The sequence below is a fragment of the Pteropus medius genome, unplaced genomic scaffold (assembly GCF_902729225.1).
Source record: "Pteropus medius unplaced genomic scaffold, Ma_sr-lr_union100, whole genome shotgun sequence".
In the NCBI taxonomy this organism is placed as follows: Eukaryota; Metazoa; Chordata; class Mammalia; order Chiroptera; family Pteropodidae; genus Pteropus; species Pteropus medius.
The window spans coordinates 18,804,522-18,826,203 of NW_024347791.1; the positions used below are offsets into that span (position 1 = coordinate 18,804,522).

General features: G+C 33.2%; 1 protein-coding gene across 5 annotated transcripts in view; it reads right to left on the reverse strand.

Moving 5' to 3' along the window:
* RUNDC3B (RUN domain containing 3B) overlaps nucleotides 1–21,682 on the reverse strand; it is a 126,481-nt gene that overhangs the window by 21,613 nt on the left and 83,186 nt on the right. For all 5 annotated transcript variants that reach the window (XM_039878197.1, XM_039878200.1, XM_039878201.1 and 2 more), the window contains one exon: nucleotides 19,341–19,498. In XM_039878197.1, coding sequence (XP_039734131.1) covers nucleotides 19,341–19,498 — 158 coding nt within the window. The remainder of the gene's footprint in view (nucleotides 1–19,340; nucleotides 19,499–21,682) is intronic.

Below are 21,682 nucleotides of genomic sequence, written 5' to 3' on the forward strand. Positions count from 1 at the left end.
GCTGTTGTGCTTCCTTTTGGATGAAATTCCTTTTTTCCATTCCTTCATTTACAGTCTATGTGTATCTTTAAATCTTAGGTGAGTCTCTTGTTGACAGCATATCGATGGATCCTATTTTTAAAATCCATTCAGTCACTCTGCACCTTTTGATTGGTGAGTTTGCTCCATTTATATTTAAAGCAATTGTTGATGAGTATAGATTTAATATTGCCATTTTGTTAATTGGTTTTTTTGTGTGTGTTTACAGTAGTTTTGTCCCTTTTTCTCTCGCTGCATTCCTTTGTTACTTGATGATTTTTTGTAGTGATTTGTTTTGATCCTTTTTATCTTTTGTGTTTCTATTACAGGTTTGTTCTTTGTGGTTAGCTTGAGTCTTGAATAAAAAATCTTGTAGTTATAACTTCCTATTTTAAGTTGGTAACTTCAACTGCATACTTAACACACTACATTTGAAACACTTTGAGAGTGCTTTATTATTTTGTCAGTACTTACCCCCAATTTAAGTTTTAATCTAAACTTTTTAATTAATACTACAAAATATTTCACAGATAGCATTTTCATAAAAATTGAAAATTAATATCAAGTAATATATTAGGTGGGCAGTGAAATATACACTTAAAATATGTGAAGAAACCACCTAAAAATATCTATAATTACATTTTTTCATGATAAACATCCTCAAAAGAGGGAGTCCAGAAAGTACAACTTAAATTCTCCTCTTATTATATTCTACCATTCCCAATAATTGGTTTCTAGATCCTTGAAGGATCTTTGCCTTGCTTTTTGTAAAAAGTTCTTTTACTTGAAAAATAAAAATATCTCATTTGAAAGTATTGTTTTTATATGTATCTTTTACATGTTGAAATATATATCAGTATTAATTTTTCAGTGGATTATTTCATGAGTTCTTTGAACATACCCTTAATTGTCTCACCTGAGCATATCTTTGATGGATGGATGTAAATTCAAAACACTGTGGATATATAAACACAAAACCTCTCTATGAAATATGGAGTCCAGCTGTCCTGTGAAATAGTTTCAAACAAAACAGCATAGTTTTCAGTTAAGGTTCAAAGATCTGTTTTATTTTTCAAAGGAAAAATAATTTTTATTAAACCCTCCTTGGCATGACAGAAACATTCAATGACTATAATTTATTCCGTGGACACTACTAGCTAAAGCCTGAAAAATTCATATACCTTATAAATACATAATTTGCACTATATATAAGAACAAAATTTTCCAACACTTTATTTTTCCTAGGTTTATAATTATTCTTTATATGATTATTGCTAGCTTATCTTAACTAAGTACAGTACAACACAGCACAATAAGACTCTGGGTTGATCATAAACACCAAAGATTTCACTGTGAATCCTTTATGTCTATTTAGAAGGAAATATGTTTCTCAGTATTTTTAAAAAAACAAATTTAGTAAAAATGCATTATTAGTTACTGTCTCTTTTTAAAATTGCATTCCACATCCAAGTTGTCAATTAAGTAATTTGCTAAAATTCAGTTTGTGAGAATCTGTCACATGAATTGAGCCATCAAGAAGGGAACATTTACCCGCTTCCTCTGATAATATGAAGCATTTTATAGACCTTTTAATTTAAAAGAGAGGCTCATCTCAAGTAAAAATGTATAGTCCTAATAAAAAATATTTCAATGTTCCCAGATAAACTATTTGCTTCTAATACTTTAGTTAATATTTTTTTAACTTATCTTTCTCATATGATGTTTTGCACCCATGTTTCTGTATATGCTCTTCCCTTTACCTAGAATAACCTTCCTTTCTTCCTCTCTCTAGGTCACCCAGAGAAATCCTAGAAAGTTCTATTCAAATATCAACTTTTAGTGATGGTTTCCCTGGACCACTACTCCTGTGCTACCTCTGTAAAGTACATATATTTGTATTGCTATATATATAGATATACATATAGATATATCTCTATATCTATATGTATATCTATATATATACGTGTATGTGTATGTATATATACACACACGTTCCTATACTCTCATCACATCATTTAGATGTCAGTTGGTTAGTTGACTTTGATAGTCTCAAAGTTATCATATTCATGTTTAAATTCTCAGTATCTAGCATAGTCCTGGAACAAAGCAGGTTCTCAATAAGTATTTATTTACACATCAGAAATAGTATTTCAAAGGTTTATCTTTCTAAAATGAAAATCCAATCTGATATTGGTAAGTCCACAGAGCTCCTTAGCATATAGTCTTTTCTCATTTGGAGACAGATAGAAAGACAGACAGACAGACACACACACACACACACACACACACAGACACACACACACACACACACACACACAGACACACACACACACACTCTCTCTCTCTCTCCTCCCTCCCCCTTCTCTCTCTCTCCCTCGCTCCCTCTATGAGTAATAAGGAGCCACCACACTGTTTCCTATATTTGATGGACTCTAATCTCTGTGTTTTTGTCTTTGTTTTCTGTGCCTAGAAAACCCATCTTTTCCCATGATAGTCTATTAAATGTCTAAACTACTTTAAGGGATTAGTATAAGTGTCACCACCTCCTTAAATCCTTTCCAGCTGATTCTGCTTTACAATGAAATCCTTTGTTTCACACTGTATCCAATACAAGCCTCTATCATAGCACTTGTGACATCTTATTGCTCTTATTGTTTATATGTCTGTGTCCTTTGTAAGCACTTTAAGAGCAGGAACTAGAACAAATTTATTTCTGTATTCTTAATACCAAGCCTAGGACCTAGGACAGAAGAGGGGCTCAATAAATGTCAGTAGAATGAACAAATGTTAAACTACAAAACAGCAAATTTTATCATTATCAAAATAAGCTATGATCCACTTTTCTGAATCTAAAGAATAACACAGAATCTTAAAGAAAAGCGCCTTGAAAATAATCTGCAAGGGAAGATCACAAATATAGAATACTTTCTTTTTCAAAACTACCGGAAATTAAATTCCAGTGCATCTTTCTTGCTTAAAATAACAAAATATCTAAGTAGCTTTAACGTTTAGGGAAGTAATTAAATTGCTGTTAAGAGCATAATACATATCACTTCGCTTTGCTAAATATCACAAAAAACTTCTAGACTAGAGGTTTCTCTACTCTGACCATTGAGTCAATTAACTGGGGAAATTTAAAAAATATCTATACCCAAGTGTCACCTCAGATCAATAAAATGAGAGTCTATGAGGGTAGGGACCAGACAATGGTATTTTTTAACACTCCTTAGGTGAATATAATAATAATTTTCTCTTTTAAAATAAAAACAAAACTATATCTCTCTGGCTGTTCCTTCTTGGTCTCTTTCAGTGGCGGTCCCTTCCTCTTAGTCCTTAAATATTGGTGTTCCCAATGATTGGTGTTCCCACTTCTAGTCTCAAAGTCCTCAAACAGATTTCCCATAAATACAAAGTAACTTGGCTTTAAAAATGAGATCCTACATTCTTTTGAGCCCCAAATATTATATTCATTATTTTAAAGGAAAGAGGAAAAGATAAGATTTCCAGAGTTTGGTTTCTTTCCTTCCTTTCAGAGATTAGGCTCAAATCTACTTTTTACTGACAAGCCCTTTTAAAAGATCTAGATAATTCTGGACTCTATGTAGCAGTGCTAAGCCAATTCAAAGATATTATTTTGTTTTATTTGATTCTTCATCTTGTGTCTCCAAGCTTGAGAGTTATCCTCCCTCCTTTGCTTCTTAACTCAGAGGCTATTCCAATGATTATAATGAAGTTATACTTTCGGCTGCTGGGTGTGTGTGTGTGTGTGTGTGTGTGTACATATATGTGATCCAAGTACTCCTAAACAACCCAAAAGGTCCACAATATGATGTAATTTTTAATTTTGATATGGCAATATATTTGAATATATTTGAAGCCCAAAAGGTCCACAATATGATGCAATTTTTAATTTTGATATAGCAATATATTTGAAGCCCATGGCTATGAGGTAAAGTTTTGAACATGGGTCTAGCAAAATGCCTAACACCACTGCATCAAACCCTGGTTATTTTCCACTTATCACTTATTGTCTGATGTGCTGTCATTCTTACAATGTATTCCAGTACTATTTGTGACACGGCACACTGAAAAAATTGTAGGCTATAATCTTCACAAAAATAAGGTATTTAATACGACTATAAGTAATGCACTTTTATGCTCATGGACAGAATGGTGAGGTAGAGTGCTGAAGGTCAAAGAAAGGAAAAACCACCAAGCACAGGGTATAACATACGCTCCACCCTGCCCCCCTCCCAACTCTCTTAGGAACGCAGAATTATCTACCTCCCACTTCTCTTGATTACTTTGGAAGAGAAACAGACCATCACTCAGACGATATTTGTTTACTGTCGGTCTTTGCCCTCCACCAAATGTAAGCTCTGTGAGAGGGCAGAAACTTGTTTTATTTATTCCTGAGTCACCAGCACCTAGAAACCTAGAACAGGGCCTAGCTCTTCATATATTCTCAATAAATATTTGTCAAGTGCATAAATGTCAGGGAAGTTACAAAAGCAATCTAGTACCAAGAATAATGAGAACTTACTCTTCTTATTCACTTAAAATTTTCCAGAACTGGAAAACGCTTATATAGCTTGTGAATACTTTAATGTCTTAGTAATGTTAATATAAAAATGTTATTTGTGATTTTGTTTGTTAATTTTAGACATAGCCATATCACTTTATAATTACTTTCATTCAAATAAAATATTTTGAAAGAAAACAACTAAAAAGCCAGGTAGCCAAAAATTGTAAATTATTTACCTATGAAATATTTTTACCGAAAAAGTTAAACCCAACTCTAGCAAAGTCCCTTAGAACAGCAGTGGTTTTCAAAATTGGTTGCACTTTTATAACTTAACAGTATCCTTTGAAAAGAAACATAAATGAGAATTTAGAACTTCAAAAAAAAGTTAAATGCCTCATTTCCCCTCCCATTTTAAAATATAAAATAAACCCTGGCTCCTTAGAGAAGTGGCCGTCCCCAGGGCAGGAAATATACATGATGAGCCTTGGATATATCTCCTGCCAGAAAGCAAGAAAATTATCAAAGACGAATGGGTCAAGTCAGAAGGACACAGGAATTAATATAATTATTAAGACAAAGTTAGGATAATGTGAGCATCGAAAAGAAAAATATATGCAAGTAATAGAAACACACTGAATACAGGCATTTGTGCTATAATAAACAAAATACCAAAGTTCTGCAATAACACACTGAAAATAACTGGCTTTATGATAAGGTTAGGATCTGACAACTCAAAACTTATTCAACTTTCTAACTATAACACTAAGAAAAACAATAACAATCCTAATACAATTTCGAACCCAATTAAAAATATTTGTTAAATTCCTATTGAGAAATATGACAATAACTACAACAAGAACAACTTTAACAACAACAAAAGAAAGGCATTTGATGGAAGAGGTGTAAGGAAGGGTTGAGGATGCTGAAGTTGATGTTTGTCATGAAGGCAAGGACAAAATGCACAAGCACCTCCACGTTCCAGTTCAACTGAACCAGACGACTGCATGCATGGTAAGAATGCAGTGAGGGATCGCCATCTATTGGTAGCTTGCAGTATTTGCCAGTATTAGTGCATTTTACATTTGGCTGGTGTTACTTGTTGAGAAACATTAACTTTTGGGAAAAATCGACTATGAATCAAAGATTTCTTTGTTAAACTGACATCGTCACATTATTTATTTATTAATCTTGTAAAAGCTAATTCACATTATAGAAGAGATTATTTATAAAAAGTTCATAATATTCTCAAAAATAAAAGAGAAAGCAAAATCTTCCTCTCCTTGGTAACTGAGTAGGGCATCGGCATCTTATTCTGGAAATTAATAATATCCTATAATTACTGTAATGGTAACCACCAAATAGCCTTAACCGATGAGAGAAAGTTCTTTATAAATGATTCATAACTGATTCCAGCCAATAAACACAGAAGGAGTAACAATTAGGAAATTACCATTTTACAAATCTTAATGAACAATTGCTCCAGGTAATGCTCATTTATGGTTCAAGTCATTAGATGAAAGGCTGATGGGAACTTTTCAAAAAGATAAATAAGGCTGTCACCACTTTAATCCACTGTTCAATCTTAAGATCACTAAAAGTGGAACAACTAGTGTGCTTCCCAATATGAAGTACACAGCACTCCCTATGAAATATTCTTGTCATAAAACTTAAACGCAAATTTAACCCGCCACCCAAAGAGCAGTGGTTTTGAATGCTGATGGCACATAAGGAAACATCTGGGAAGCTTTGTAAACAAACACTTGCCTGCGTCCTGCCACAGACCAATTAAATTGGCATCTTTCTAAGTAAGGCTCAGTCAGACATCCTCATTTTTCAAAAATGATTTTTAAAAAGCTTCCCGAGCAATTCTAAATATGCAACCAGCATTGAGAACCATTCTTCCAGAGTTCAGAGGACATACTTACAGGATATAGAGCACAGAGCAGTGACTCTCAAACTTTAATGTGTCAATTAATCCCAAGGATCTTATTAAAATACAGATTCTGATTCAGTAGGTCTGGGGAGGGGTCTGACATTCTGCTCCCAGTGATGCTAATGCATCCAGTCCACTTGAGAAGAGAAGATACAGTAAAGAGGATACAGTTGTCAAACAGAAATATGAGTCATACATGCAATTTAAAATTTTCTTGTAGCCACTTTAAAAAGCAGATGAAATTCATTTTAATAATATATTTAACCCAATACGTCTCACCAGTATCATTTTAACATGAGGTCTATATAAAAGATTATTATTGAGATATTTTACATTCTTTATTTCATACTATCTGGTGTGGATTTTACACTTAGAGCACATTTTAAATGCTCAAGAGTCACATGTAGCTAATGGCTAATATATTGAATAGCACAGGTATAGAACAAATTAAATGAGCCACAAAGAACCGATCCCAAAAGATGGACGTTTTATAGGAAAAGTCTGCAAATAGACCATGTCAGGAAAGTAAAATCAGGTGAAACTGCTATAAATTAAGAGGCTTAAGAGACATAACTATATGTAATGTATGACTTTGAATCCTGATTTGAAAAAATCAACTACAGAAAGAATTTTTTTTTTAGACACTTGGGAACATTTGGTGCAAATGAGCATTAGATAAGAATTGTTCCTAATTTTATCAGGTGTGGTTATGAAATTCTGTGAAAAAAATGTCTAAATTTTTTAGAGATATGCAATGAAGCATGTAGGAACCAACATATGCTTCAAAATAATGCAGAAAAAGAAAAAAAAAAAAGGAAAGAGATAAAGCAAATGGGAAAAACTCTTGATACCTAACTGCTCAATTTAGATCTTGGGTAATTAGGGGTTTATTGAACAATTCTTTCTTTTGTGTATACTTAAAAATTTCTTAATAAAAATTCTAAAATATAATAGCTTCAGAATCTAAACGCTAATTTTAAATGCCAGCTAAATGCTAAAAAATGGAAATAACTGAACAAAATAATGATATTTATATGTTAATATGATATTGTTTAAAAGTTGTGATTTAGGGAGGTTTCCTTTTTTCACCTACATTTACTAAATAGGGGTGCCCAAAGTAAGTCTTTTTTCTATTCTAATGAGTCATTTTTTCTAGATTAAATATTGTATTATAGTCCCAACTGTTGCTAGGCCCCTGGACCATGTATAAGGACATCTGCTCTGTAGGAGGTTCTGCCAGCCACTTTAATCAAACATCATGACTAAAGGCAATGAAATCAATAACATCCATATCAAATTAGTACTCTTTCATGTTGTAATATCTAATTTTCTATGAATACCAAGAAAATCCAATAGACATGGTTTTATCTAACAATCAGATACCTGGCCTTTTCCTCTTCTGGATGCATTTTCTTGATTTTTCTGTTCTCATATGGATAATAGAGTATGTAACATATACTAGCATTATTATAGTTTAATATTTTAATAACAACTGTTACCTGCCAAAAAATATATATGACCAGGAACTGTCATAATTTGTCCATTAGTAACTGGGCCATGATGACATTATTGCACTCTGTTAGGATCCGTATCACTTATCCTAAACCTTCGGCACCAAGTTGCCATGGCATCACTGCTGTATTGTTTGTAGTCTGATAGATCACACCGTCACTACCTCACTGCATCAACTTGGCTGCTGAACTGTAACCATGGCCTAGTTTCAGCAATGTATGATTCTTTACTTGCACTACTTAGACTCTTCAGTTCCTTCACTAAGGAACCCTATATAATATGTTACTATCTTTATAAGCTTTCAAATCATGAACAGAAAAATTTTATCAGCTAACTAGAAAAAAATTCCTTATTACACATTTTATTGCTATTAATCATGACAAAGGTGTTTAACTTTTGCACAGTTCTGAAGCTGTCTATTTCTAAGGTTTGCAATGAGTGTTTCACAAAGAATCATTTGTATAGTACATCATCCATCTGAAGGTCCAAATCTGTGAATGAGGCCAAAGCTTCCCTCCCATATATGGCACTCGTCAAATAACAGTGTGGTTGATGATGTCAACCTGTCCATTACACTAGCTTATGAACCCCTTGTAAAAAAGAGACTTTGCCTTTCTTCTCTGTACTTTCAGTTACTCTCAAGCACAAAACTATACATTTAAATAAATGTTCGCTGGATAAAACTAAAAATAAAAAGTTTTTCCACCAATGAGCATAAATATGACATGTTTTTAAAAAGGCAATGAACAGAATATATTTCATAATCTTCTGAGAAATTTTCCATATATTGATTCCAAGTATTTTTTCTTTTTTTAATAAAAAATATTGGGGTGACATTCATTAAAAAAATCAAATAGGTTTCAAGTGTGCAATAATATGTCATATGTATACCACGCTGTGTGTTCACCATTCAAAGTTATTTCCTACCACCACCAAATATTTGACCCCTTTTACTCCTGCCTACCGTCCCCCTTCCCTCTGGTAACCACTAGTCCACTGTCTGTGTCTATGAATCTGTTTGTCATTTTTGTTTGTTACTTTTAGTTTTATATCCAACATATGAGTGAAATCACATGGTTCTCAACTTTTCTGACCTGGCTTACTTTGCTTAGCATGATCACCTCCAGATCAATCCATATTGTCAAAAATGACAATACTTCATTTTTTCTTGTGGCTGAGTAAATATTCCATTGTATATACGTACCATATTTTCTTTATCCAATCATCTATCGATTGACACTCCTATTGTTTCCATGTCTTGACCACTGTGAGCAATGCTGCTATGAACAGTGGGGTGCATATATCTGTGTGGATAAATGTTTTCAAATTTGGGGGGTAAATACCCAGAAGAGGGATTGCTGGGTCATATGGTAATTCTGTTCTTAGTTTTTTGAGAAACCCCCATACTGTTTTCCACAGTGGCTGTACCAATTTGCAGTCCCACCAGCAGTATATGAGGGCTCCTTTTTGCCCACAACCTCTTCAACACTTGTTATTATTTGTTCTGTTGATGACAGCCATTCTAACAGGTGTGAGATGGTATCTCATTATGGTTTTGACTTGCATTTCCCTAATAGCTAATGAAGTTGAGCATCTTTTCATGTCTGTTGGCCAATTGTATGTCTTGGGAGAAGTATCTATTCAGGTCTTCTATCCACTTTTTAATTGAATTGTTTATTTATTGTTGAGTTGTATGAGTTCTTTATATATTTTGGAAATTAGGCCCTTATTGGAGGCATTGTTTGCAAATATATTCCCTCATTCAGATGGCTGCCTCTTTGCTTTGTTGATGGTTTCTTTTGCTGTGTAGAAGCTTTTTAGTTTGATATAGTCCCATTCATTTATTTTTACTTTTACTTCCCTTGCCTGAGGTCAAATTAATAAAATTCTCTGCAAATCCAAGGTTCGTGTTGTTTGTACCTATGTTTTCATCTATGTGATTTATTGCTTCAGGTCTTATATTTAGGTCTTTGATCCATTGTGAGTTAATTTTAGTGTACAGTGATAGACAGCAGTATAGTTTCATTCTTTTGGACGTGACTTTCCTGTTTTCCCAGCACCATTTATTGAAGAGGCTTTCCTTTCTCCATTGTATGTTTTTGGCTTTTTTGTTGAAAATTATTTGGTCCATATATACAGGGCTTTACTTCTGGACTCTCGATTCTGTTCCATTGGTCTATGTGTCTGTTTTACTGCCAATATCACACTGTTTTGATTATTTATGCTCTGTAGTATAAATTAATATCAGGCAGAGTGATACTTCCAGCCTCATTCTTTTTCCTCAGGACTGCTTTGGTGATTTTCTTTATGTGCTTTTGTGCTTCCAATACAAAGGTGATGATTTTTTGTTCTAGTTCTTTAAAAAATGCCAATGGGATTTTGATGGGAGGATTGCATTAAATCTATATAACACTTAGGAAATAAGGTTGTTTTATCTATGTTAATTCTTCCAATCCATGAACAAATGAATAACTTTCCAATTCTTTGTGTCTTCTTCAATTTCTTTTAATAATGTCTTATAGTTTTCAGTGTATAGGTCCTTCACTTGCTTTCTTAGGTTTATTCTTAGGTATTTTATTCTTTTTGTTGCAATTTCAAAAGGAATTTTTTTTCATCACTTTTTTCTTACAATTGTTAGCATATAGGAATGCTCTGGATTTTTGTGCACTGATTTTATATACTGAAACTTTATTATATTTATTATGTCTAATAGTTTTTTAGTGGAGTCTCTAGGTTTTTCTATATAATCATATCATCTACAAAAAGTGACAATTTGACTCCATTTCCTATTTGGATGCCTTTTATATCTTTCTCTTGCCTGTCTGCACTCGCTAGGGCCTCCAATGTTATAATGAATAACAGTGGTGATAGTGGACAGCCTTGTCTTGTTTCTGATCTTAGAGGAAAGGTTTTTAGTTTTTCTTCATTAAGTATAATGTTGGCTGAGGGTTTGTCGTATATGGCCCTTATTATGTTAAGGTACTTTCCTTATGCCAATTTTTTTAAGTGTTTTGATCATAAATGGATATTATATATTGTAAAAAGCTTTTTCTGCATCTATTGATATGATCGTATGATTTTTATCCTTTGTTCTGTTTATTTGGTGTATCACATCAATGATTCGCATGTTAAACCATCCCTGTGCCCCTGGGATGAAGCCCATCTGATCATGGTGTATAATCTTTTTTCATGTGGTGTTGTACTCGATTACTAGTATTTTATTTAGCATTTTTGCACCTGTGTTCACGAGGTTGTGTGTGTGTGTGTGTGTGTGTGTGTGTGTGTGTGTGTGTGTGTGTGTGATCTTTACCAAGTTTTGGTATCAGGGTAATGTTGGCCTCAATAAATGAATTAGGAAGTATTGCCTCTCCAGTTTTTTTGGAAAAGTTTGAGAAGAACAGGTATTAAATCTTTCTTGAATGTTTGGTAGAATTCACTGATGAAGCCATCTGGTCCTAGACTTTTTCTTTTTGGTAGGTTTTTAAAGATTGTTTCAATTTTCATACTGTTGATTAGTCCGTTTAGATTGTCCAGTTCTTCATAATTCAGTCTAGGAAGACTAGGAAGAACTTGTCCATTTCTTCTAGGTTATTAAACTTGGTGTTATATACTTTTTCATAGTATTCTTGTATGATTCTTTATATTTCAGTGTTACCTGTCATAACATCTCTTTCATTTCTAATTTTGTGTCATTTCTTTTTCCTTAGTGATTCTAGCCAAGGGGTTGTCATTTTTATTCATCTTTTCGGAGAACCAGCTCTTTGTTGCATTTCTTTTTTTTTTTTCAATTTCATTTAATTCTGCTTTAATTTTGATTATTTCTTTCCTTCTGCTGACTTTGGCCTTCATTTGTTCTTCTTTTTCTAGTTTTTAAAGATGTAACATTAGGTTGTTTATTTGGGATCTTTCTTGTTTTTCTGAGATAGGCATGTAATGATATGAACTTTCCTATTATTGCATTTGCTGTGTCCCAAAAGTTTTGATACATTGTATATTCATTTGCCTTTGTTTCTATGTATCTCCTGATCTCTCCTTTTATTTCTTCTATGACCCAGTCAGTTTTTAGTAGCATGTTGTTTAATCTCCATGTATCTGTGGTTTTTCTCACTTTTTTTGCAGTTGATCTCCAGTTTCAAAGAATTATGGCCAGAGAATATGCTTGGTATGATTTAAAACTTCTTAAATTTGTTGAGGCTAGTTTTGTGTCCCAACATATGATCTACCCTTGAGAATGTTCCATGTCCACTAGAGAAGAATATATAATCTGATGTTTTGGGATGAAAGACTGTATATATTGATTACATCCAATTGGTTTAATGTGTCATTTAAGGATAATTCTTTGTCAATTTTCTATTTGGATGATCTGCCCATAGCTGAAAATGGGATATTTAGGTCCCCTACTATAATCTGTTTCTCCCTTTAGTTCTGTTAGTACTTGCTTTATATATTTTGGTGCTCCCTGATTGAGAACATGAAAATTAATAAGTGTTACGTTTGCATGATGTGATCCCCTTTATCATTATGAAATGTCCATGATTGTCTCTTGTTACAATTCTTATCTTAAGCCTATTTTGTCGGACAGCTACATGGGCTTTTCTCTGGAAGCCAACTGCTTGGAGTATCATTTTCTACCCTTTTACTTTGAGTGGTATTTGTCCTTGTAGTTGAGATGTGTCTCCTGAATGCAACATATACCTGGATTTACTTTTTGATCCAATCTGCTACTCTGTGCCCTTTTATTGGTGAGTTAAGTCTATTAACATTTAGGGTAATTATTGAAATGTGAGCTTTTCCTATAGCCATTCTATCTTTTGTTTTCTGGTAGCTCGGTGTCTCCACTGTTTCTTTGCCCTTGTGTTTCTGTTATTTTAATTTGGTGGTGTTTTATGGTTTTCCACTCTGTTCTCTCTTGTTTTATGTTATGTGTCTCAGTTCTGGATTTTGTGTGTGTGTTTACCACTGAATTTACGTAAAAAGTTATATATCTACAATATTCCTTTTCCTTGTGTGTGCACGTTATCTCCAATCCCCTTGCAGATTCAGACATTTACTCCCTCCCCTTTTCTGCTTAGTTCTTACATTCTCCTTCTTTATGCTGTATGTTCCTTTCTAAGTTGTAGTAGCTGTTGTCACCTTGTTTTTTTAAAGTTTTTGTTTGTTTGTTTTTTACTTTTAACCATTATGTATTATTTAAGTTTATAATACCCTGTTCTCAATGAGGGTTGCACTTTTCTGCTTCTGTCTGCCTGCTAGTCATCTTACTCACATTTGCCTATTTTTTATCCTTTTGTTTCAGGTAGAATGATCCCCTTCAGTATTTCCTGTAAGGTAGGACTTATGGTGGAAAATTCCCTCAGCTTTTGTATGTCTGAAAAGGTCTTTACTTCTCCTTTATAACCAAAGAAGAGCTTTGCTGGATATATTATTCTTGGCTGGTATTTCTTTCTTTCAATAGTTTGAATATTTGGTTCTACTCCCTCCTAGCTTTTAAGTTTTGTGCTGAGAAGTTCAATGATAATATAATGGGTTTTCTTTTATAGGTTACTGTTTTCTTTTCCCTGGCTTCCTTGAGAATTAATTTTTGACAATTTCAATATAATGTATATTAGAGAAGGCCTTTTTGAGTTGAGATAATTAAGTGTTCTGTTAGCTTCTTGGATTCCAGGATCCAGTTCTTTCCACAGGTTTAGGAAATTCTTGTCAACTATTTGTTTGAATATGCTCTGTTTCCTTCTTCATCTCTTCTCCGTCTGGTATACTCATTATTTATGTCGCCTTTTTTGATGAGGTCCGATAGTTCTTGTAGAGTTCTTTCCTTCTTTTTTTTCACTCTCAAGTCTCTCTTCTTCCTTCTGCATCATTCCATATTTCTGTCTTTGATATCACTAATTCTTTCTTCCAGCTGATCTACTCTATTTCCTAAGCTTGCTATTTCATTCTTCATCTCTTTTAGTGAGTTTTTCAGCTCCAGAAGTTCTTTTTTAGTTTCAATCTCCTTGGTAAAGTAGTCCTGTTGTTCACTAATTTTGTTTCTAAGTTCTTCGAACTGTTAATCAGAATTTTCTTCCATCTTGTTGAGTTTTATTCAGAAGTGCAATCTTGAATTTTGCTATTTAAACTGCATATTTCTATATCTTTGAAGCTTATTTTCTGGAGATTTTCATTTTCTTTCTGAGCTACCTTGTCACACTGGTGATTCATGGTGTTTGAAGGACTATTTCTTTGTCTAGGCATTAATGGGAAAGTAATTTGCTTTTTTTTTTTAATAAAGAAAATTTATTATAGAGTGCTCTTTAGCAAGTTAAGAGATTTTTCTTTTGATTTCCAGTAGGTGGCGCCCAAGTCTTCAGCACTGCCCAAACCTACTGGAGTTTTGCTTTGTGGTTAAGAATATCTTTTTTTCTCTGGAAAGGTGTGTATCTCCTCTGTGGTCAGGTTGCCTTGGTCCCAAGGTTCCTGTGGGAGAATGTGAAGGGCGATGGGAGTCTGAGCCCCGGTACTGCTCCAATTGTTAGGTGCAATGCTCCTCTGCTTCCTTATGAATCAGCCTGACTGGATAGGGGTGGGTGAATTGGGAGAGGCCAGCTTCATGACTGTTTTCCTTCCAGTAATGGTGGCTCTCGGGCTTCAGCTGCTTTGTGTCTATAACTCCTCTCCTATTTCTGAGACCGGCTGCTGTGTATGTTTCAGTTCTCGCTACACAATATCCTCCGTGGCTCAGTGCTTGTGCTGGGAGAGTGAGGGGCAGGGGAGCGGGCGTGCTCTGGGATGGTGAGGGAAAGCAGCCAGGCTCCATGACTCAGCTTTCTACCTGGCAAAGGCGACTGCTAAGACACAGCTGTCACCCTTCTGCACTCAGTCCCTGTCCTGCTCTCTGCCCCGCTCCCTGGGCTCCGCTGTGTGGAATATGATTATCCCTCAGGCAGGACTGTTTGGGGCTTCAAACAGCCACGAAAGCATCATATGTTGTTGTCCCCTCTCCCTCGCCCGGCTGGGAGCTCTGGGCTGGAGCTGCTTTCCGCAGTGCTTGGCTTTGTTTCTTTCTCTCCTCCTCCCTGTCACACGTGCGAATGGCCCACCTTCTAATGCTCTGATGCACAGATCCCTCAGACATGCTTGTGTGCAGGCTATTTGTTGGGATATAAGTGTTCAGCTCCTTATAGTTTCAAGGGGAGAGATCAGGGAAGATCCCTCATGCTGCCATGCTCTGACATCACCGATTCCAAGTATACTGATTTCAAACTATACCACAGATTTCAATAAAACTATGAACATAAAAAAACTATAATAATGCTATATTTCCCAACGATAACATTACTCCTAAACATAATTTTTAGAGATGTAAAATTTTTCAATATTTTAAAACTCCACCAAATATAAACTTAATCACTCAAATGTACTTTTGTTAATGTCTTGTAAAATGCTCCAAATTAGTGTTGCATCACTTATCAATGAGGAAAAGAATTATAGTTAAAAGTGGCACCCATTAAGTAATAAGTCTCCCTCACATACGTGGTCTATACAAATCTATACTGTAATAATAAATATTAATCCAACTGCCGTTTAGAAACTAGATCTCAAAAGTGAATTTGTTGATTCCCAGGAATAATATAATCAAGTTCAAACTCATGGTTTGATCTGTAGTTTGGGGGCATGGTAAGGTAAAACATTTTAAATTCACTATCTTTCTGAGTGAACTTATTAAGGTGATTTTAAGGCTTCTATAAGCCAAAATAGAAGAATAATCTTTGAATGCCCTCTTTGTCCTAGCTATATTAAACATGATACTATTTAATATTCATAATAATCCACAAGGGGACTATTATCTCCATTTTACCAATAAGGAAACAGAGGTTCTAAGACATTAAGTTTGAGCTCATAATAGGCAAGCATAAAGTCAATATCTGAACACAGTCCTGATTTGCAAGAAAGCTTTAGGATACTCTATACTATATCATACTAACTTGTACTCTGCTATCAAAACTACAAAATGTTCAGATTTTATGAGTATTGAAAGGTATAATTAAAGCGCACTTTAACGGTAATTCAAAAACACATCTAACCATTGAGAAATATATAAAAAGAATAAGTAAAGTGACAAAGGATTTAAGTCACCCAGGAAAAGATAACCAATATAATATAGAAGCAAATATTAGATGCCTCATATTCCATTTACTACTACTCTTCTGACCTTTTCATACATTACACATTATAAATTTTATACATTATAATTTTAATCTTCTCAAGATTAACAAAGGCAATTTCTGTGCCCATCTCTGATGCAGGCCTTCCTAATTGCTTGAAAAAAAATCTCAGCAACATAAAAAGAAAAAAAGAGTGTCCACTCTCTCCTTACAGTTGCAAAAATATCCAGAGTATTCTGCACCTTTAAGATAATTCTGATAACATAGTCAATTGTGAACATTCTGAAAGGAATGTCTCTTACTCTTCTGTTCAGTATTCTTGTAACAGTTTTTGTGCAAAGGAATCTTGAAAGGTACCAGTTTACACCCACCTAGAGATTTTAGCCATGCTGTGGGAGAGTAAATCTTTAACCTCTAATTGCAAGGAAAGAGTTTTTTAATTTTTAAAATTGTCTAAATAATTTTTATTTGTTGCTTTGGTAAAATTTAGTTAAAATCTCCTGGAAGGTATTAAAAACAATTGTAAGGTTTCTTTGAAAAATCAAGAGGATCAATGACACTTTTCTATCATAGATATATGATAAAACTGTAACTTGTAGATTTCTTTTGCCAACTAAAAAAGTTTGAGTCTTTGTTTCCCTTAAATTTAATCAAAAGTAAAATAAATGCGATACATTCAAATTTAATTCTCAAATGAAAATATCTGATTAAATAAAAACTGACTTCATAATTATTTTTAACTTCAAACAATTTAGACAAACTACTAAGATTATTTGCAAAAGAAAAATTATCTTCTTGACATACAAATGGCCAACAGATATATGCAAAGATGCTCAACTTCACTAACTTCACTATTAGGAAAATGCAAATCAAAACCATAATGAGATACCACCTCACACCTTTTAGAATGGCTATTATCAAAAGACCAGAAATAACAAGTGTTGGAGAAGATGTGGAGAAAAAGGAATCCTCTTATACTGCTGATAGGATTATAAACTGGTACAGCCACTACAGAAAACAGTATGGAGGTTCCTCAATGAATTATGACCCAGTAATCCTTCTTCTGGGTATCTAACCCCAAAATTTGAAAACATAAAGTTTGTAAAGATATATGCACCCCGATGTGCATTGCAGTATTATTCACAGTGTCCAAGACATGAAAACAACTTACATGCCCTTTGATAGATGACTGGATAAAGAAGATGTGGTATATATATACAATGTACTACTCAGACATAAGAAAGGATGAAATACTGCCATTTGCAACAACATGGATGGATCCTGAGAGTATCATGCTAAGCGAAATAAGTCATAGAAAAGGATAAGAACTATATGATTTTACTCATATGTGATATAAAACAGAAAGCAACAAATGAACGTATAAAACAAACAAACTCATAGACACAGACAATAGTATGAAGGTTACCAAAGGGGAAGTGGGTTAGGGGAAAGATGACAAGAATAAAAGAGGTCGAACATATGGTGACAGAGGGAGACTAGACTACAGGTAGTGAGCACACAATGCAATATACAGATGATGCATTACAGAATTGTACACATGAAACTTCTATAATGTTATTAACCAATATCACCCCAATGAATTTAATGAATCGAAAAAATTATCTTCTTAATCTTTTAATTGCAAAGAAATAACCACGAATCTCCATTGTTTGGCTCTTGATATTTTCTCCTTGCTTACAAAAACAAGGGGCTATGGAAGGTGTTAATCCACCCCTCAAGTGATACCCCATAGGATAAACTCTCTTTAAAATATTTTTAAAAATATAAGAAATGACATATAAATATGTTATCAAGATACAAATTTCTAGAAAATATTAAATTTTTCTGTTCCTTAATAAAACTTTTTTTACTTAGAAAATCATCTTTTATACTTAGCCTTCTTGCAAATTACATGCTAATTACAAAAGGACAACAATAACTATATAAAAGAAAAAAATACCTTAACCAAATGATTAAAGTTTATATAACTACTAAAAAGCCAACAGACTTCATGGACCGCTGGAAGTGATATCCTGAGGACACACCACTTATGTCGTATACTAGCCACAAATGAATAAGTTTATTCTAAACACAAAGAAAAGCAAACAAACTAAGACTGAGAGACATTCTATAAAATTATACGCCTGTATTCTTTAGAAATATCAATTTCATGTGAGACGAACACTGAAAAACTATTCTAACTTAAAAGTGACTGAAGAGAGTGACAATCAAATGCAAAATACGATCCTGAATTTGATCTTTATCAGAAAAACAAAAGTTGCAATAAGGGACATTATTTGGACAATTGAAAAAAGTGAAATATGAGTTACAGGTAAGATGAAAGTATAGTACTAATTCACATTTCTTAAACTGAAAGTTGGATTATGATTATATAAAAGGTCTGTTTTTAGTAAAGACACATTGAAGTATTAAGCAGTAAAGAGGTATAATGTATGTAACCTTGCAGGTGGTTCAAGAAATAATATATATGTGTATACAGGGAAAGGGAGAGAATTATGACAAATATGGCAAAATGCTGAAAACTGGTGAATCTAGGAAAAGGTATACAAAAATTATTTTTAAAAAATTAAAAACCATTCTTTAAGATTAAGTAAATATTAATGAGAAGATTTCACCACAAACAATTGACAAAATCAAATTTGACAAAATGGTATGATTAATACAAGGGCTTTGGATAGTGACAAGTTATTCACCATAATGTAGATCAATACACGCAGCTTTCTTCATCAATAGAAGTCTTGCTATGGAAAAAGTTAGCAAGACTAAACTGTGCTTAGTGATAATCTGATACAATCTGGTAACAGTTTATGCACCGGAACTACACTTTGAGTAGTACTGGTCTTACGTACCATCTTTCTGTAATCAATTAATCAATCAGTCAATCAATAACTAAATAAATAAATACTTTAAAAATTATGCATTGCAATTGGAAGAATATGCCAAGTTACAGGAGTTAACTCTGGGTAGCACAACTGAATGGTCATTTTTATTTTCTTCCCATATCTGATATAAATGTTTCTACAATGAGCATGGATTACTTTTATAATACGAAAAGACTTTTAAAAAATAGTGAAAAATAACTTAATAGTAGGCAATCAGATTTCTTGGAATTTGAATCCTGTGTCAAAAAGTGACATTTTCTTAAGTTCACATATTGCCAAAATTTTTCCAAAAGGATTTCACTTACAGCTGATCTTGAAGCTCCACAATTATATATTCTAATTGTTCCTTTTCCAATTTATGGGCTAGATCAGAATCTTCAATCCTTTGTAGTAGTGTTTTATTCTGGGAGACAGATTCAGACAGCTGGTTCTCTCGAAGTCGTAAGAGTTCTTCAAGATAACTCTGGAAATATAGATCACCAAGATATAGCAACTGCAAAATTCTAATATATATCTTGAAGATAAATGCTGAGTAGCTTAAATGTTATTCTTACCTATATTGTAATAAAACGATTTCAAAATATCACTGATGAAACAGTAAAAAATAATTGTTTTAACTGAATACAAAATGTAGCATATGTTCATTATTTAAAGCTCTTCTCTAACGTTCAATAAAATGTTTATAATTTAAGGTAAAACTTAGTTAAGACTTATAATTTTTAAACTCTACAACAATGATAAAATATTCTACATGCCTCCTAGCTTCAAAATACAAAATACAAACCTAATTACAGAATGACCAATTATAAGCTGCCTCTATGTGATTATTTTTTCAAAAACAGATATTAACATTTTAGTGTTAACAAATTAGTGGGGAGCACTATAATGTTTCGACAGGTTTAGGGATTACCTAGTGTCATATTCTAGTTCTACTAGTTATCAGCTATGTGTCTCTGCGTAAATTACTTAATCCCTCTGCGAGGTAGTTTCATCATCTAAAAAAATGAGAACAATAAGTGTGCCTAGTTAAGAAGAATAAATGAATCAATACACATAATATGCTTAGAATACTACCTGGTACACTGTATGCAATATATAATTCCTAGCTATTATTATTAGCAAACACCTAAAAATATGAGACCTCTTGGACTAATCCACTGTCTCATCTTTTTATTCATTTACTGTTTCTTTGCCCTTTTTGCTCTGCTTTCTGGGAGACTTCATTGAATTTATCCTCCAAATCCTTATACTGAATTTTTGAATTCAGGAAAATTTATTTTTAATTTCCAGTAGCTCGATCATGTTTTCTAATTATTCCCTTCTCATGGCATCCTACTTTTGTATTACAATGTACTTTCAAATTCCTCCCAGGATATTAAAATCTTTTTTTTTCTTAAAGTATTCTTCTATTACATTATGGTATCCTATTCATGTCATTAACAAACTGTTTTAAATATTTCAGCTTTATGATAAATGTTAATAGAAGCTAATACTGCTCTTCCCTCATTTAGTTTCTTTTTCAGATTTTTCCTGACAATTCTCAAATGTTTTTTCTATAATAAAAATCTAAAAAATTAAAAATTAAGTTGATTCTTACAAATGAAGTATGTGTGTATAAATACATACAGCTTAATATAAACTATATATGAATATTTATAAACATTAGTAAACAATACTACCACCTAGATTAATTACCAATTTTTAAGACCCTATAATACCCTTAGCTAATCACACCCCTCTGCCCCCTGTACAAAAGTATCAATACTCTAAGATTTGTGTTTACCATCTTCTTTTCTTTCTAGCTTTACCACAAATGTATATCTTAAACAATTACTTAGTTTTGCTGGGTTTTGTCTATATTCTTTTGAAACTTTTTTCATCCACAATGATGGGTCTAGTTAAAGTTCATTTACTTACAATACTGAATAGTATTCCACTGTATGAATACTGCAGTGTGTTTATTCACTCTCCTGTCAATGGCTATTTGGATTATTTTAGGTTTTTCTAATATAAACAATATACTGTAAACACTCATTTATGTTACCGAGTTACACACATTTATTAGATAATGTCAAATTGTTCATATTAATCACATTCCCACCTACTAGTAATTCACATGACCTTATTTTAGTATCAAAGTTATATTAAATTCATAAAATTCATTTAAAAATATTCCTTCTTTTTCTATCTTCAAGGTCAAAAGAGAGATTACTGTAGTCTTCCGCTTATTGTTTCCGGTACCCGACGTCAACTGTGGTCCAACAATATTAAATGGAAAATTCCAGAAATATACAATTCTTAAGTTTTAAACTGCACTCCATTGAGTAGTGTGATGAAATCTCTTGATGCCTTGCTCTGTCCCACCTGAGATGCAAATTACTCCTTTATCTAGCATACTCACACTGTGTACACTACCTACCTGTTAGTTACTTAGTAGCTGTCCAGGGTGTCAGATTGACTGTTGTGGACTGCAGTGTTTGGGTTCAAGTAACCTTATTTCACTTTAAAAAAATGCCACATTTGGTTAACTTTTATTATATCATACTGTTATAACTGTTCTATTTTATTATTAGTTATTGTTGTTAATCTCTTGATGTGCCTAATTTATAAATTAAGCTTTATCATTGGTATGTAGGTATAGGAAAAA